Genomic DNA, 17,447 nt, shown 5'->3' with positions numbered 1-17,447 from the left:
TTCAGACGCCGTCGGCCGGTCACGGCTGCCCCTCAGCGGGGGGAGGAGGGGCCTGGGGGCCCTGCCGGGGCTCGAAGGACAGCGCAGCACTTCCTGACTCTCCTGTCCCTGCAGCGCACACATGTCCTCTTCACATGGCTGGTGTGTGCTCATGTGATATGTTCTCTGTCCATGTGGCAGATATCTGCTCTCCACATGGCTGATGCATGTTCTCCATCCACATGGATATGTTTTGATCCATGTGGCAGGTATGTGTTCCCCACATGGCTGGTGTGTTAACTATATGGCTGGCGTATGTTCCCCACATGGCTGGCGTGTGTTCCCCACATGGCTGGTGCGTGTTCCCCACATGGCTGATGTGTTCCCCACATGGCTGGTGCGTGTTCCCCACATGGCTGGTGCATGTTCCCCACATGGCTGGTACGTGTTCCCCACATGGCTGGTGCATGTTCCCCACATGGCTGGTGCGTGTTCCCCACATGGCTGGTGCGTGTTCCCCACATGGCTGATGTATTCTCTACATGGCTGGTGCATGTTCCGCACATGGCTGATGTGTTCTCTACATGGCTGGTGCGTGTTCCCCACATGGCTGATGTGTGTTCCCCACATGGCTGGCGTGTGTTCCCCACATGGCTGGTGCGTGTTACCCACATGGCTGGTGCATGTTCCCCACATGGCTGATGTGTTCTCTACATGGCTGGTGCATGTTCCCCACATGGCTGATGTGTATTATCTACATGGCTGGTGCGTGTTCCCCACATGGCTTCCAAGCACCAGCTCTGAGGTCCCCACAGGGGTGAGATGCAGGCCAGAGTCTGGGCACAGCTCACACCCCAGGCCACCGCCCTGCCTCGGAGGACAGTGGGCTGGCAGGAATGTGACACTGGGAGTGGCATCCCCGGTGGGTCCTGCAGAGTGTGGTCAGCTGGGGCTCTCTGTGCCCCCCCGTACCCTAGAGCTGGCAGCCCCTGGGCTGGGGCTGTGTCCAGGGCAGCCTTGGCGACCCCACCAGCACCTCTGTGCACACACTCACGGTCTCACACTCAGTCTCACACCCATCACAACACTCGCACACACTACTTCACTCATGCTCAGTCTGGCTCACACTGACTCTCCCAGGCTCACCCTCGTGTGCTCACACGTCCTCACACTCGTGCTTTCACTCACACGCCGTCTCACACTCACTCACTCACTGTCCCACACGCACGCTGGGTGCTGCAGCCCCTCCGCCAGAGGGACCCCTGGGAGGTGCTGCCTCCGGGCAACACCACGCCTCGCCCAGGCCACGCTGAGGCCACTGCACCCCCGTCCCTGTCACAGGCGCCCACACTGGGTCTCGCCAGGCCCCGCCCCAAGCCCCTCTCTCCATTCACAGTGGGATCCCAGCCCCCCCCCCACATACACACACCCCGGGAGGCAAGACAGAGAACAGGCACCAGAATGCTGCACCTGGATGCTCTCCCTGAAGCCCAGAGCGCCCCCGTGTGGCCTTGGGTGGGAGTGCTGCCCCGGGCTCTGCATGGGCCTGTGGTCCCAGGGCCGTGGCGGGGAGACGGGACTGTTCAGCGGAGGGCTCTGTGCCCCCCGTGGCCGCCCGCCCTGAGGCCCGGAAGCAAGCACACAATCCCACAACCCCACCACCTCCACCACGGGCTCTGGGAAAATGCCTGGGGCAGCTCCTTGGCCATGAGAAGGTCACGGCCATCCCAGCTATAGCAAGGCGGCCGGGCCCCACCTGCACCCCCCACCCTGGGACCCCGCAAGCCCTGAGGAGCCGGGATTCTCGTCTCATTCCTGTCCAGAGCACGGCCAGGATGTCACCGTGGGACGTGGGACGCCGCCGCCGCCGAAGCCACAGGGAAATGGACGCGTCTCAGTCCAAACCCAAGGGCACACGCAGGCCCCCGACCCGCCGAGAGGCGCCTGGGGGCGAGAGGGAGCTCCCCCGGGTGTCGAGGGTTCGAGGATGTGCACCTGGGGACGAGAGGGAGCTCCCCCGGGTGTCGAGGGTTCGAGGATGTGCACCTGGGGACGAGAGGGAGCTCCCCCCGGTGTCGAGGGTGAGCACTCTGCCCCCAGAGTCCTTCCCTAAGCAGGCGGCACACGGCTCTCCCCGCACTGGCGCCAACCCGAGGGGTCCTTCCAAGCATCCACTGTGGGAACCCGCCCCGAGACTTTCTGCTGAGGACTGGCCCAGAGTGCAGGGCACGCCTGCCTCACAGGGACGCTGGCCGGCCGCGCCTTCAGACAGATCCCAGGGGTCCCACCACTCCACCAGCTTTCAGGTAAACTTCCACGCCAAACATTTAACTGCAAACGAAGGTCGTTTTAAATCAGAACGTTGTTTATTGAGCACTCCAGACCGGGTACACGAGAGCATACAGCGTCGGGCAACTGAGCATGCGGGGGGGGGGGGGAACAAGCAGCCCGGACACAGCCCGGACACAGCCACCTCCGAGAAGCGGCAGAGATTTGTTCTCTCTTGTGTTTTTGCAGCTGATTCTACGAGCACACACACAGCAACCGGGAGGTTCGTGCAGGGCAGACGCGCACACAGGCGGGACACAGCACTCGGCGGCCGGGCACGGGGCAGATCCACTGCCCGGCCCGGCCCGACTCAGCCATCCGGCGGCCGCGGGGCTGGGCTGCTCTTCCCCGGGAGCAGCCAGCGTCGCACACGGCGCCGCAGCAGGCAGCCGCGCCCACACACACCAACGTTCTCGACAGTCGAGAGTGTAAGGCCACGATATTTATTCGGGACAGACCCCTTACATAGTCGTTTTCACATCAGTGTTATTCTGTCTTTCAAAATATAAAGTGTTTTCAATGAGCTAAGATTACAGATTTCTTTGCTAAAATATTACACACGTCAGTAACTAGGAGTTAAAAATTATTTATATTGCGCTATGTAACAGAGAAACTCTACTACCAAGTGATTCCAGTAGGTGTGAGGACATGCTCCTAACGGACCGTCCCGGCCAGGGGAGCCTGCCTTAGTGGCTGCCCCGTGGGCCCGAGGACGCAGCGTTTACAACCAGGGACAGACACGGGGGCCCAGGGACAGCCACTCCAGCCAGCAGGCCCCGGTGACGCCTCCCTCAGAAGGTGCTGGTGGAGGGTGCCAGGCGCCGTCCAATGTAGATCCTGCGGGGAAAGAGGGAGCTGCGGGGAGGACGGGGACCCGGAGCAGCTGGCCCAGGGTCCCAGGCGGGACCGGACGTCAGGCCACGTCCAGGGCAGCACGGACCGGCCACACCTGGTGCAGGACAGGGGTTGCCCAGGGCCTGGATCAGAGGCCTCCGGCCAAGCGGCTGGGTCTAAATCTGGAGCCGCCCCCGGGCCAGCACAGGAGGGTGAGCCCAGGACAGCAAGAGAACAGCCCAGCAGGAAGGGGACAGGGAGCGTCCGCCAGACACGGACGGGGCAGGGCGCCCGGCTCGCCGCCACTCACCCCAGCCCGATGGCCAGCAGATGGGACAGCAGCAGGGACGGGAGGAAGACCTTGAGGAACTCGGCCGAGAAGATGCCCCCCTTCTTCATGACGCTCGTGTTCCTCATGCTGAGGGTCGGGGCGCGCTTGGGGTGCTTGAAGAGGAACTCCCTGGGCAGGAGAGCCCGTCAGGGGCGCCCGGCCCGGGAAGCCCAGCCCGCCCGCCCGGCCCACACTCACTTGGGGGGGATGTTCTCGGGCCGGCTGGACCAGTCCCAGATCCAGTCCGAGTTCTTCCTCAGGATGCTCTCCACCTCTCTCCTCCGCTCCAGGAAGTCCTCCTCAGACTAGGGTCAGGGGCGCCGTGAGCCCAGCCCAGGGCCAGCCCCCCCGCCCCACCCGCAGGGTGAAGGGGCAGCGCGGGGGCAGGCCTGTGCTGAGCCCCTGTGGGGGACGGGGCTCTGGCGAGTGGACTGCTCCCCCCGGGTGGCACACGAGGCGCCTGGGGGCTCAGACTTGGGGCTGCCAGGGCCCAGGCGTCTCTGCCCCCGAGACGCTCCAGCCCCTCAGGCCCTCCGAGGGGCAGATCTGCGCCTGTGCGGGTCTTTGTTCGGTCTCTGCGCCTCCAGTGGTCACTGTCAGGGCCCTGGCCGGCAGCCTTCCCGACCCTCCCCGACGACCGTCTCGTAAAGAGCGAAACAACCTGGGTGGGTCGCGCCCGGGTGCGGACAGGAACCACGAGGGGTCTGGCCAAGAGCTGCTGCTCCCGGCGGGCCCCCTGCGGTCTGGGGGAAGGACCTCGCACCCCAGCCAAGCACAGCGCCTGGCTCCCGCCCTCCTGGGGCACGGGGACGGAGCCGGCCAAGGCAGGCCTGGGGAAACCCGCTGTGCAGAAGATGAGCACTGGAGCAGGGGTCTGGGCCAGCAGACGTGCCACAACAGCCACCGCGTCTGTGGGCAGCGGCCCCTACTGGGCGCAATCAAGCACAGCGCCCAGCCCCGCAGACGTGGACGGGGCAGTGGCCAGGTGCGCCCCGGCCGCTTACCTGGGAGCTGTTCTTCTCCCCCAGGCTGTGGGTGTCGGTCTCCGAGGCCCGGTTGGTGTCCTGCGGGGTCTGGGAGCGAGGCGGGCTGGGCGAGGGGTGGCAAGAGGGCACAGACAGCAGTGAGGAGGCAAGTCCGGGTCCCGGCCTTCCGCTCGAGGCAGACAGCCCCTGGCCTCTGACCCCCGCCCCTCCGCCCCTACCTGTCGCAGTGGGAGCTCTTGGAGCTGCTCCGGCCAGACTCGTGCTGGGCGTCCAGCAGGATCTTCTCCATGTCGCCATTGTAGATGGACACCGAGGCCGGCACGCCGCCCCCATTCCCGTTGCTGAAGTGCAGCTCCACCCAGGAGCCTGTGGGCACGAGCCTCCGTGAGCAGGGGCACCTGGGGAGGGCGCGGTGGGCACCGCCCCCACCGGGGGCCCCGGTGATGACCTGTCGCAGGGTCTTGGTCACCGCCACACAGGCTGTGGGGGCCCACGCTCCTGCTGGGTCGTCCCTCTCCCACCCGGGCACACCCGCCCGGCCCCAAGCTGCCGACTGGGCCTCGCCGGAGACGGCCTCCTGCTCAGGAGGGACTCGGCCACACTCCAGCCCACAGCCCACCAGACACAGCCCACGTGGGAGGACCCCCGAGCAGGCCCGGACAGACGTCCCCGGTGCTGGCAGGGCACTGCCGTCACCGCTCTGCTCCCGGACCCGGCCAGCCCGGAGCCCCTGGGGCAGGCATCCACCCGGCTCCTTCTAAGCGGGCGCAACGCGTGGCAGTCTCTCAGCCATCTGGCAGACGCCCTTCCTCCGATGACCGTCACTTTAACCCTCCCGACACCAGGCCGCAAGGAGTCGCCTGGGAGCAGATGAGGCTGAGACCGAGTGGGCACCCGTGTGCAGGCTCTCTGCTGGCCGTCGGGGGAGGGCGCAGCGGGCACACTTGGGCCCCGGAGACGCGGCTGAATCCCCTGACCCCAACATCAGCAGAGGCCGCGGGACAGAGCCCCCAGCCCGGGGCCCCCCGGCCGTGCTCCCGCTGCACGCGTCCCCTTTAAGCCCCGCAGCGGTCTGGAGGCTCAGTGCCAGGCGCCGGACAAAGTCCAGGCCTGGCTACTGCCGGTCAGAAGCCACAGGGCTGTGCCCCCTCCCCCCGAGTTCCCTCGAGCCGGTCCCAGCTCTTCTCCCGGGCTCACTGCTGCTCGGAGCAGGCCTGACTCAGGGTTCTGTGCTCCCTGGCAGGGCTGCCCGCTGTCCAGGTGGCCACTCCCCGGGCTGGGGCCCTACAGCCCACTCTTGTCAGAAAGGGTCAAGGATGGCCCGGGGGGCCGAAATGGGCCAGACGCCCCCTCAGCCGCCCTGCTCCGCCCTCTGGTCAACGCTGGCCTCTCCCACCACCCCCCCAGGTCCCCAGAACCGGCCTGGGGCGGGTGGGGCTGCGCTCCCCGGCGCCAGCAGCGCCCAGCTCGGACCCGGAACTGCCAGAACTACCAGGCCCGCTCCTCCACCATCCCCGGACAGCAGCCCCCAGCCCGGGAGCCGCGCTCAGCCTGTGCACGTCATCTCTGAGAGCCCGACGCCTCTCGGACCCGAACCCCCAGGGGAGGCACACAGGCAGTTCTGGGCAGGGCCGGGCCGGGTGCACACCCTGCCCGGGAGAGGCCGGCTCAGGCTGGTGGGCGAGCGAGGGTCTGGAGAGCAACAGGGCCGGCCCCTGCCCGTGACCCCAGTGTCCTTCCAAAGGCTCGGGGGCCTGGGGAGGCGGCAGGTGCTCCCCAGACCCGCAGGGCTGGGGCCAGGCCCACGCCCTCCTCACAGCACCCCAGGCCCAGGCAGGGAGGGGGTGAGGGCCAGGATGCAGCAGCCCCCGCCCGGCCGGCTCCGGAGGTAAACAAGGGCTCCCCCAATCAGGAGCCTGGCAAGCCCAGTCGGCCCCGAGTCCAGGCCTGGATTCGCACTTCCCAGGCCAGCTGCCGGCGGGCGGGTGCTGGCTCCTCCCACGGCCGGGCAGGAGCAAGTGCCCGGCGGCACGTACGCGAGAAGCGGGCCCAGCTCCCACCCGTTTCCACTCGGGGCACCCGTCTGTTTATAGAGTAAGCGGAGCAGAAAAAGGAGCCTCCCCCTCTGCAGTCGCCCGGGGAAGGAGGGGCTGGTGGGGGCACACCAGGGGCTAAAGCACCCGTACCCCAGCCCCCAGCCCCCAGCCCCCCTCCCGGCTCGGGGGTGAGATCGATGCCAGGCCTTCATCGATTGCAAAGCACTGAGCTCTGCAGCTCAAAATAAAGAGGATTTTGTACATGTAGGTTTCGTAAGGAGGAAAGCGAGGAGGGGTTTGTTTCTAGTAAGGACTTTAAAGTCCGCGGGCCACGCCCGGCGGGGCTGCTGGGATGAGCACTGCAGTCGGGTCAGTCGGTTTGTTTATTTCTAAACAAAAGTTTCTGGGCCACACCCGGCGTGCTCAGGAGGGGCCGGGTCGGGTGGGGGCTGAGCAGGGGATGCCAGATGGAGCCGGGTGGGCTCCGGGCAAGGCAAGCGCCCTCCCGCCGCACAATCTCACCAGCCCCCAGGCCCGCGGTTGACTGAAGCTTTGAGACCCACCCTCAAGGTCCCAAGGTTGTCCCCCAAGAGTCCCCCGAGTCATTTCCTCGCTCCTTCTGCTTGGTGAACTCCTGCTTCAGAGCATGCAAAGGTCGGAGGCCCCGGGCCCGGGGAGCGGCCGGGGCCGGCTCTGCCCCCCCCCCCCCCGCCCCGCCCGCCGTGAGCCCCCGCGGCCCGCGGAGTGCGGGAGCCCGGGCAGCGCCGGGGGGCAAACGCCGGCCCGAAGGTCACGTGCGGACACGCTCACGGCCAAAGCCGCGGCGCACGGGGTGGTCCCGGGCCCGGCTGGGCGCGCACGGGGTGGTCCCGGGTCTGTCTGAGAGCGCACGGGGTGGTCCCGGGCCCGGCTGAGCGTGCAAGGGGTGGTCCCGGGCCCGGCTGGGCGTGCAAAGGGTGGTCCCGGGCCCGGCTGGGCGTGCAAGGATTGGTCCCGGGCCCGGCTGGGCGTGCAAAGGGTGGTCCCGGGTCTGTCTGAGAGCGCACGGGGTGGTCCCGGGCCCACCTGGGTGCGCACGGGATGATCCCGGGTCCGTCTGGGCGGCATGGGGTGGTCCCGGGCCCGGCTGGGTGCGCACGGGGTGGTCCCGGGTCCGTCTGAGGGCGCACGGGGTGGTCCCGGGCCCTGCTGGACGCGCACGGGGTGGTCCCGGGTCCGTCTGAGGGCGCACGGGGTGGTCCCGGGTCTGTCTGAGAGCGCACGGGGTGGTCCCGGGTCCGTCTGAGGGCGCACGGGGTGATCCCGGGTCCGTCTGGGCGCGCACGGGGTGGTCCCGGGCCCAGCCAGGTGCGCGCACGGGGTGGTCCCAGGCCCAGCCAGGTGCATGCACGGAGTGGTCCCGGGCCCTGAGCCGCACGGGGTGGTCCCGGCCCAGCCAGGTGCATGCACGGAGTGGTCCCGGGCCCGTCTGAGCCGCACGGGGTGGTCCCGGGCTCCTGGGGCGCACGGGGTGGTCCCAGGCCCGCCGGAGCGCCCGAGCGCGGCGCGCGCCCCCTTCCCGACTCACCCTGCAGACTCTCCTCCTGCAGCCCGGGGGTCCCGCTCTGCGACATGGCTCCGGGCGGGCGGACGGGCCGAGCAGCAGCGCGGGGCCCACGGCTCAGCGGCGTCGCGGGGCCCCGACTCAGACGCGCTGACACGCACGGGCCGGTCAGCGGCGGCGTCGCCCGAGGCTGCGGGGCGGGGCTGCGCCTGCGCGGAGGCGGCGGCGCGTGCGGCGCGTGCGGCGCGTGCGCAGGGCGGGGCCGAGGTGGGGCCGAGGGGCGAGGCGCGCGTGCGCGGGGGAGGCGGGACGTGCGGTCCAGACTGCGCGTGCGCACTCTGGCCGTGGCGGCGCCACCAAGATGTCATGGGGCGGGGCCTGGGTTTTGGTGGGCGGGGCCTGACTCCGGCTGTAGGGACCTGATCGCAGGTGGGCAGGGTCTTCCTAGTGGGCGGGCCCGGTCTCGATGGGCGGGGCCTGTCTCCGGTGGGCGTGCCCTGTAGCAGTGGGCGGGGCCTGTTTTGTTTCTGGCTGTCGAGCCCTGATCTTAGGGGGCGGGACCGTCTCCGGTGGGCGGGGCCGCCGGCGCTGCTCCTGAGCTGGGGCTGGGCTGCTTGACGCTGGGTGCTTGCTGGTGGTCCCTTGCTGCTGCCCGGGGAGGCGGGGGCGGGGGCCGGGGGTCCCGGGCTCCCAGAAGGCCTGAGAGCCCCCCCACACACACCTTCACGCTCCACGGCCTTTGTCCTGGTCTCACGGCTGCCGGAGGGGCGGCCGGAGGGGAGCCCTGCCCCAGCCCCGGGACTCAGCTCTCCTGAACCCCTTTCCCTGTCAGGGGCAGCGGGGCGTGACCCGGGGTGCCCCGAGCCAGGCGTTCCGCGTCTGGGCCTTCTCTGGGCCTCTGTGGGAGAGGAACAAGCAGCGCGGGAGCCCACACCTGCTGGGCGTTGACCTGCGGCGGGGGGGTGGCAGGGAGGCCACGGGACCATGCACTCTGCGGCCAAGGCCCGGCTGCCCCTCCCACACCCCCAGAGCTTCAGCCGTCCCAGATCCCCGGGGACTCTGGCAGCCCTCGCAGACACCAGCCTGGAGGACCCAGCCTGTGTGCGTGCCTGGGCAGAGGGGGAGGGGTCTCTGGGGCAGCTGTGGCCCGGGAGATGGCCGGCGTAGGAGGCGACCCCTTCCTGGTCCCCCACACCTGGGAGGGGAGGGTCCTGCAGGCCCCAAGGCTGCAAGGTCACCCGGAGGACAGTCACAGGGCGCTCCCCTGGGGACAGAGTGACCAGGCCTGCGGTGCTGGGAGGGGCTCCCAGGGAAGCCTGAGGTGCCTGTGTCAGGGCTCCGCTTCTCCAGGGTCCTGTGGACCCTGACACGGGAGGTGACCAGGTTCCCATAGGGCAGCCCATCCCAGGGCCAGTGCACCTGGGTGGACACCATTGTCTGCAGAGCCCAGCCAGGGGTATCTGGGGTGCCTGAGAGGAGAGGGCAGCAGTGCCAAGGGGAGGGGCCGGGGGGAACAGAGGGCTGGAGTACCCGAGGGGAGAGGCGGGGGTGCCCCGGGGAGAGGCGGGGGTGCCCTGGGGAGAGACAGGGGTGCCCGTGGGAGAGGCAGGGGTGCCCGGGGAGAGGCAGGGGTGCCCGGGGAGAGGCGGGGATGCCCCGGGGAGAGGCGGGGGTGCCCCAGGGAGAGGCAGGGGTACCCCAGGGAGAGGCGGGGGTGCCCCGGGGTAGCTGGGCGGCCTGAAGCCAGTGGGGGAGCAGCTTCTTGGACAGACTCCTGGGAGTTTTGTCCTTTCTCACTGATCACCTTGTGGCCCCCCCACTTCCACCCCAAAGCCCATCCCCTGCCCTGCGCCCGCCCCCACCCTACGTGTACTAACTCCTTGCGGCCCCCAGCCCCACGCCAGCAACTGGGAAGGGAAGTGCCCCCAAAGGGGCCTCGTGCCCTGGGACCCCCGGGCTCTGTGGGGTTGTCTGGCACTCGGGACTCCCACTGCACGCCCCCCACAACCCCCTGGCGCTGCCCCACCAGGACGCAAGCCAGGGTGGGAGTCCCAGGCCCCAGCCCTGCTGAGGTGGGGGCGTGGCTGGGAGCCAGGCCCACGTGCCCAGGTCTGTCTGAGCCTTGGTCCCCTCCAGCCCACCTCCACCCCACCAAGAGTCCTGGGGCCTCCGTTTGTGCCAGTCCTGGGAGGGGGGGCTGACCATGCTAGGGGGAGGCCCCGGGCTGGGCCACAGGCCCGAGAAGCTGCCCCTGGGGGGGACCCCGCCCACCCTCACCCTCACTGTGCCAGGCCTCTCCCAGCGCCCGGCTCTCTGGCTGGTTGAGCTTGGCGTGTGCTGCTGAGGAAAACTGATTCTCTTCCTGGGCAGGGGTGCGGTGGAGACGGGCCTCCCTCCTGCCCGCCATCCGCTGGCCGGTGCCCCCTGCTGGCCAGGGAGTGGGGCCTGCAGTCTGCCGGCCAAGCAGCAGAAGGTGCCAGGAACGGGAAGCTCCTGCCAGCAGCAGGCGCTCTCCACCTTGCACAGCCCGGGCCACTGAGGGCCGAGCCCAGCGCACTCCCCCCCCCCCCCCCCGCACCGGGCGGCAGGGGAGGCTCTGGGGGTGGGCGCCTGGGGGGGCTTTGTGACAGTTCCTGCCGCTCTTCCCCGCCCCGATTCCGTTGGGCGCAACAGAAGGGGGGGCCGTGAGAGAGCGCGCGTCCGTCTCTGGCCTTGCCCAGAGGGAAAGGGGGCAGGCCACGACCCCAGAGAGGTTCTCAGGGGTCACGCTGGGCTGGGCACTTGGGGGCTGGAGAAGGTGGAGAGGCGGAGCCCCCCCCCCCAGCGGAAGCTACGCTAGACGGTGCTTGAGGCGCTGTCCCGGCAACGCCTGCCTTTCTCTGGGGTGAAGGCTTCTCGGCCCATCCCTCTCTGCCCCGCGTCCCGCCCCCCCTTTCAGGCACTCTGGGTTTGCCGGTGCCAGCAGGTGGGCCTGGCTTTGGCAGGGGAGGGTCCAGGGGGTCAGAGAGGTGGGAACTGAAGGGCGGGTGTGAGGGACGCTGCGGTGGGCAGAGTTCCTGGTGTCCGTCCGTGAGGTGGAAAGCCGCTGTCGGCCAAAGGACCCAGCCCTGGGACCGCGTGGGCACAGCACACGCCCGCACGGCCCGAGGCCTCAGCACGCGAGCACGCGGCAGTCTGAAGAGCAGGGGCAGGTGGGGTGTGCAGGGGGGTGTGCAGGGGGGCTGAGGCGGGGCGTCTGGAGAGGGAGCGGGAGCACCTGGGCAGGTGGCCGTGCAGGTGGTGGGCAGCATGCTCCCTGCCAGGCCGCCGGGATGGGGCACTGGCCAGCGTGGCGGGCACAGCAGGTGGGCAGAGGTGGCTGGACGTACAGACAAGCTTGTCCGGCAGAGCAGGGGCGGTCACCCCCTGAGAAGGGTCCAGACGGACCTCGTATGACCCAGGTCTGGCTGGGCAGCAGCCCCCCGGCCAGAGACGCGTAGGCAGGAGTGCCTGCTGCACCCAGCCGGGCCGGGGTCTGCGGGGCCTGTGCGGGAGGCAGGGGCTGCTCCTGTGCCCCTGCGGGGAGTCCTGGGCTGGACTGCGAAGGGCCCCTCCCTCCCGACACCTGGGGGCTGCGGCCACACCTGGCAATGCTCAGGGGCTGACGCAGGCTCTGTGCCCACCACATGTGGCACTGGCACCCAACCAGGGCTGGTTGCAGGTGAGACCGTGCCTGCCTGCCCTCTCTCTGCGGCCCTCCGTCCATCTTGAGGACCCTCGCCCGCTGTGAGCTCAGTGAGCCCCAGACATCACACCGGGGGCAGGTTCTCTGTGGACTGGGGGAAGGGCGCAGACATCCGGAGACCAGGAGGGGCTGGGGCCAGGCTGGTTGTCAAGGGATTGGCGTGGCTGTGCAGCCCCACGGTGCCCCCCGCTGCATGTCTGTCTCCAGGGAGGCAGGTGCTCCTCACACCCCCTGCACAGATGTGGACCCCAAGCCTCGTGCCCTGGTGCTGTGGCCCAGCCCCAGGCCCTCCGTGTGGGGCCCCTTGGGACAGCTGCAGAGTCTGGGAACCAGGGCACAGGCAGGTAACTGCCTCGTGCACCAGGGACACATGGGCAAAAGCAAGTAGGCGCCACTTAGAACCCACTGTGCCAGCGGGTTCAGTCACCCCTGAATATTCCTGACAGTGATTTGCCAGAGGACGAACGTTCTTCAAGAACCACACGTGGAAACAAGAGCGCGTTTCTGAGAAGCCAAATGCAACGGAGCATCACTCCATTCCCCCTCCACCTGCCGATCCACCTGCCCAGATCCTGGCCAACCCTCCACCCACCCGCCCTCGCTGCGTGTGTCCGTCTGTCCCTCCCTCTACCCCTCCCGGCCCCTCCTCGTCCTTCGCTCTGCCTTCTCTCCCCTCTTCCCTCTCTCTGCTCCTCCCCCATCTGCCCGACAGCCCACCTGTCTGCTCCTTTGTCCATCCATCCACCGGCCAATCTGTCTGTCCGTGTGTCTGCGCATCAGCCCACCCATCCGTCCACCTGATGGTTTCTGCGGAAGCCACATCACATCAGCTTGGGAACGCAAGAGAAGGCTGTTTGTTCCTCCCGGCGTGTGGACCCCCAGGTCCAGAGCAGGTTCTGGGCATGGAGCAGCTTCTCTGAGACGGAGGAGGCTAGGCAGGTGGGTTGCCGCAGGCTGTGCCCCGGGCAGGGCTCTTGGGGCATCTCTGCACTCCCCGGGGCCCTTGGTGCTGTTCTTAGTAGCAGGGTGCCCGGAGACTGCCCTGCCAGCCTTCCTGCCACGGGGAAAGTGCTTGGAAACGGCCACGGGAAGGGCCACAGGGAGAGCCGGAGCGGAGAGGCGGGGCGAGAAGAGCAAGCCCAGAACACGCCCATCTCACAGCACGGGGACCAAGCCCAGGGCCAGGCCAGGACCCTGCGGGGCCCTGAGACCAGCAGGCAGGCTGCCCTCCACAGGCACCGGGCAGTGGGCTGTAGTATCCGCCAGTGCGGGTGGCAGAGGGCAGACTCTCGTTGGCACTGCCCGCCGGGCACCCTGCCGGATGAGGTCTTGGTTCCTACGCTGGGGGCACCCGCCTGGCCCACAGAGCCTGGAGGATCCCCTGTGAGCCTCACCCGGTGCCTGGCCCTGCACTGTCCGAGAGCCAGGGCCACCTAGGGGACGGGCCCTGTGGGCCGTGAGGTTTCCTGCTGCGCCCACCTTCCCGCTAACTCCTCCCCTCCCGGGGCTGACTTGGGGCCTCGTGGTCCTGCCTGCCTGTCGTGGGGGCCCAGAGGGTGTGAACGTGACAGCCGGTGGCAGCTGGGCAGTGTCCGCGGGGCCAGCACCCGTCATGTTATCCTCACCCGAGTGTAGGTGCCCGGAGACGGAGGCAGGTGAGAACATCCGCACCGGCCCAGGTGAGGGGGGACCCTTGGCTGAGGCCCTGCTGGCCACGTTGGAGCCTCCAGGAAAGCGCAGCGCCCAGGGGCACGTTTCCCTGGAGGCTTTGCCCACCTGGGGCGACTGCCAGTGGTCTGCCCGCGGGCAGGGCAGCGGAGACAACGGGGCAGTGCGGGCGGAGGCGCGAGCAGGGTTCGAGACGCTGGCAGAGTCTGGAGGAGCGCGGGCAGGTGCGTGGGAGGCGCGGGCGGGGTCTGAGCGCGGGCAGTGTCCGAGGCGCGGGCAGGTGCGGGCGAGGTCGGGGTCCGGGCGCGGGCAGGTGATGGGAGGCGCGGGCGGGGTCGGGGGCGGGCCGGGCCGGGCCGGGGGCGGGGTCCGAGCAGGCGCGGGCCGGGCCGGGGTCCGGCAGGTGCGCGGCCCCGCCCGTGTCCAGGCCGCGCGTCCGACGGGCCGGGGCGCGCGCGGGGCGCGGGGCGGCGCCTGGCGCGGCGGGCGCGGATGCTGCGTCGCCCACGTGCGGCCGCGCCGCGCCGGCTGCGGACTCGCGGGGAAGGTGAGCGGGGCCGGGGGTCCGGGGCCGCGGGGCGGGCGGGGCGCGGGTTCGGGCGCTCGGGCCGGCGGCGACAGGGCCGGGCCGGGCCGGGCGGGACCGACTCGGCGCCTCCCGCCGCGCCGCCATCTGCAAGGTGCGGCCTGCGCGGGCGCGGGCGCGGGTGCGGGTCCCGGGCGGGTGCGGGTCCCGGGAGGGGTGCGGGCCGGGCGGGAGCGAGGGGGGCGAGGGGGCGAGGGGCGCCGCCGCAGCCGCAGCCCCCGCCTGTTTACCCCCCGGCCTTGCCCCCCGCCCTGGCCGAGTCTCCCCTGGGCGAGGCCTTCCTGGGTGCGGGGGGAGCAGGGTCCGGGCACCCGGGCCTGGCTGCGCCGGGGGGCTGCGCCGGGTGGGGGGCTGTCGCGGCCGGCTCGGCGTCTCCTCTGCTGTCAGGCCCCTTCTCATGCTCCAGCCCAGAGCGAGGCTCCCTTTGGGGGTCCCGGAGAGCGGCCCCCGTAGTCCGCAGCAGGAACGGCGCATCCAGCCACCAAGGAAGCACGCGCCCCCCCCCCCACCCTGTCGCCACCCTGGGGATCCAGGCCTGTCTCACTGGGGGGAGCAGGGGCCAGGCCGCCACACGCTCCCCCCAGACTTGTAGGAAAGGGTCTCACGGCCACCGCGCGGTGCTCGCTGTGCAGACGCGCCTCCCACAGTGAGGGGGCTGCCTCCACCAGCCGACCTCTGGGAAGGGGCGGGAGGGAAGAGGGTCGCGCGTTCATCCAGAGCACGGCTGGGGCTCTGCCCAGGGTCTGGCGGCAGCTCTGCAGCTGACTCATGGTGGAGGGGTCACCGGGGCTTCTGGCCCAGGCCTGGGCCCTGTGAGCAGAGCGGCTGGGGGGGGACGGGTAATGGGTGAGGGGGGGCAGTGCTGCTGGGGCTCCGTGCGTCCCGTCCTCTGGGGCAGAGGGGCCTCCAGGAGTGCGTGGGGGCTGCATGCATGGGTGCCGAAAGCCCCCATTTCTGGAGCCCCTCCCCAGCAGGCATGGGAGCTCCCCAGGTGGGGTCTTCCCTCCCCGGCCCCCAGTGAGGGACCCTGGGCCCCCCCTTGCCATCACGTGCCGTCCTGTCCCCGCCCCCCTCCGCTAACCAGCGCTCTGAGATGACAGGAAAGAGCCTGGTGGCCCACGAACACGCCCCAGCACGGAAACCTGCACGGGTGACCTCCAGCTTATGACACAGCGGCCCCACGCAGCCAGGGCTCAGGGACAGGGCTGGGGGTGAGGGCTGAGGGGCCAGGTGGGCCGGGCCCCCAGCACACGGATCCCTCCGGCCATGTGCCCTGCCCCGTCCTCCCTAGGATGCGCTGACTGAGCACGGTTCGTCCTCGGGGTTCCGAGCTGCGCGGTTCTAGCTTGGTCTTCAAAGCCGGATGCTCGGTGCGTGCTTGAAGCCGTTCTCGTGAGTGCTGGCTCCTCTGTGGGCATTGATCCCCGGCTCTGCCCTGCGGCTCTGGGTGCCTGAGGGGACGCCGGGCACACGCGGCACGCTGGGAGCTCGAGTCACAAGCCGGCGCCTCCTGCTCCCTGTGGTTGTGGCTCAGCTGCGTCCCCCTCGCCCTCCTGCTGGTGCCCCAGCACTTCTCTCCCACGGCACGTCTGTCGACCCTGTCCGGGCGCAGTCACCCCTCTCCTCCTCGCAGGGCTTGGGGTTCAGGCCCCTGGCGCGGGGTGGGCTCAGGTTTGCGAGGGTCCCCGTCCCCTGCCCGGTGTGGGGGCATCGTGCGCTGGGCACCCTGACCCCTGTCCCATCGAGGCACACCCCCTGCTGCCGCCCAGCCCTCCTGGCGGCTCTTCCTGATGACGGGTGATGCTGTGGCCTTGCCTCTGCCCCGGGACCCTCCCCGGGCCCTGCCTGGCCCTCTGGCCTTCGCTTCCTCCAGAGAGCTCCTGGCTCAGTGCTCTCTGCTGCAGACCCCTTCAGCATCCTCGTGTTTGCTCTGTTTGGGTTCTGGTGTCTCTGCTGACAGTTTCCAGGCCAGCAAGTGTGACTGAGCCCCCTCAGAGGGCTGGGCCAATAGACAGGGTCAGGGCACTTGCCTTGCTTACCGCCCACCCTGGATTGACCCCCGAGCCCAGGGCAGCCATCGAGTGCAGAGCCAGAGTGAAGCCCGAGCAGGCCAGGTGTGGCCCAGCCAACACCCCCCCACCCCCAAAAACTCCCCATATTTATTTAGACAAATAGGGGAAATTGTGGGCACACACAGTGGGCATGTGGAGACTGTTGTCTGATACATTTTGCCGTGGGCCTAAACAGTGACGGCTCTTACAAGTGGCCTCGGCCCGAGAAGCAGGACAGTATTTGCCGCAGGCAGGTGAGCGGGGCTGTGCAGATGTGCGGCCGTGTCCCGTGTCCTAAATGTGGTGTCTGTGGCTCAGGGACTTGCCCGCCGCAGTGGTGCCTGGCTCTCTCTGGAGAAGCTGGGTGGCACCTGCCCTGTGCCAGGGACGGCCTGTGGTCACCCCTCTGCAGCTGCATCCCCACCCCTTGCCCACTCCCTGTCCCCTCCTTGCCCTGCTGCTGGCCCGGCCAGGTGTGGAGGGACCCTGCGGGCATCACTCCTGATTCCTGGCGTCCCCGGGCGTCTCGCATCTCCCCGAGTCGAGGCTGGGCAGTCCCAGCAGAAGTGGCGGGTCCTCCCTTAGCAGAGCATGGTGACCCTGGGGCTGGCCCCTCGGCGCTCTCGAGGGAGATGGAGGGGTGCAAACTCTGGGTCAGCCCATTCACTGCAGGAGCCCCGAGATCCCCCCGACCTCCACGGGGTGGACGTCTGTCAGGGAGCCTGAGTGAGCCCCGAGGCTCAGATTCATTTCCAGAGTGGCGGACTCAGGCCTGTGGACTTGGAAGAGAACATGAGCAAAGAAGTCGCACCAGGAAACTGCTTCCAGCCCCTTTCACGGTCTGGAGGCCCAGGAAGCAGCACGGGGGCTGGGGGGGTCCTGGGCCAGGCCAGTCCCTGCTCTCTGCTGGCCTTCCTTCGCCGAGCCTTCAGAGGGGACGTGTGCACGTGAAGGCTGGGGGAGTCTCCTCTGGAACACGCTTAGGGAGGAGCTTCCGGGCGAGTGTCCTCGCTTGTTTATGCGGCTCTCAAGGGCTCAGCTCGAGCTGGAGGTCATGCCAGAGGTCAGGGGAGTTGGCGGGCTTGCAAGCAGGTGACCAGGTGTGCACTTGAGCAGGTGGACTTTGTTGATGGCTGTGGTGCAGGTGTGGGGTGAGCGCTGCAGTTGGGTCTGGGGCGGGAATGGAGCAGTGCAGGGGTGGAGCGGTGCAGAGGTGGAGTTGTGCAGGCGTAGAGCTGTGCAGACGTGGAGTGGTGCGGGCAGGGAGCAGTGCAGGGGTGGAGCAGTGCAGGGGTGAAGCGGTGCAGAAGTGCAGTGGTGCAGGAGTGGAGCGGTGCAGGAGTGGAGTGGTGCAGGTAGGGAGCAGTGCAGGGGTGGAGCA

At 69.3% G+C, this 17,447-nt stretch overlaps 2 protein-coding genes across 19 annotated transcripts in view; one reads left to right on the top strand and one right to left on the bottom strand.

The window, feature by feature from the left end:
- Positions 1–2,323: 2,323 nt before the first annotated feature.
- BNIP3 (BCL2 interacting protein 3) lies at positions 2,324–8,241 on the bottom strand. Its single transcript, XM_055119487.1, has 6 exons — positions 8,062–8,241; positions 4,677–4,824; positions 4,477–4,561; positions 3,671–3,777; positions 3,452–3,601; positions 2,324–3,144 (listed from the first exon to the last, which is right to left on the bottom strand). Exons 1-6 carry the CDS (start codon positions 8,105–8,107, stop codon positions 3,099–3,101), a joined length of 582 nt encoding a protein of 193 aa, XP_054975462.1. The 5' UTR covers positions 8,108–8,241; the 3' UTR covers positions 2,324–3,098.
- Positions 8,242–12,420: 4,179 nt separating this feature from the next.
- The window catches only part of JAKMIP3 (Janus kinase and microtubule interacting protein 3), a 45,872-nt gene continuing 40,845 nt past the window's right edge, over positions 12,421–17,447 (top strand). For 14 of the 18 annotated variants that reach the window (XM_055118957.1, XM_055118958.1, XM_055118954.1 and 11 more), the window contains exon 1: positions 13,881–13,976. The gene's annotated coding sequence lies outside the window, so the exon portion shown is untranslated. Of the gene's footprint in view, positions 13,441–13,691; positions 13,710–13,880; positions 13,977–17,447 lie in introns of those variants that run through there. The other 4 variants (XM_055118944.1, XM_055118942.1, XM_055118959.1 and 1 more) reach the window with 4 other exon arrangements.

This window comes from Sorex araneus, chromosome 11 (assembly GCF_027595985.1).
Source record: "Sorex araneus isolate mSorAra2 chromosome 11, mSorAra2.pri, whole genome shotgun sequence".
NCBI lineage: Eukaryota > Metazoa > Chordata > Mammalia > Eulipotyphla > Soricidae > Sorex > Sorex araneus.
The sequence above is the reverse complement of the archived record's forward strand: the minus strand, read 5'-3'. Positions and strand labels throughout refer to the sequence as shown.

What these genes read in the sequence shown, in the direction of transcription:
- BNIP3 (XM_055119487.1), bottom strand. Translation starts at nt 8,107, where the DNA reads ATGTCGCAGAGCGGGACCCCCGGGCTGCAGGAGGAGAGTCTGCAGG. An exon ending in GGGAGAAGAACAGCTCCCAG is followed by an intron (nt 3,778 to 4,476) that starts GTAAGCGGCCGG and finishes CCCTGACCCTAG; the next exon opens with TCTGAGGAGGACTTCCTGGA. An exon ending in CCCGAGAACATCCCCCCCAA is followed by an intron (nt 3,602 to 3,670) that starts GTGAGTGTGGGC and finishes TCTCCTGCCCAG; the next exon opens with GGAGTTCCTCTTCAAGCACC.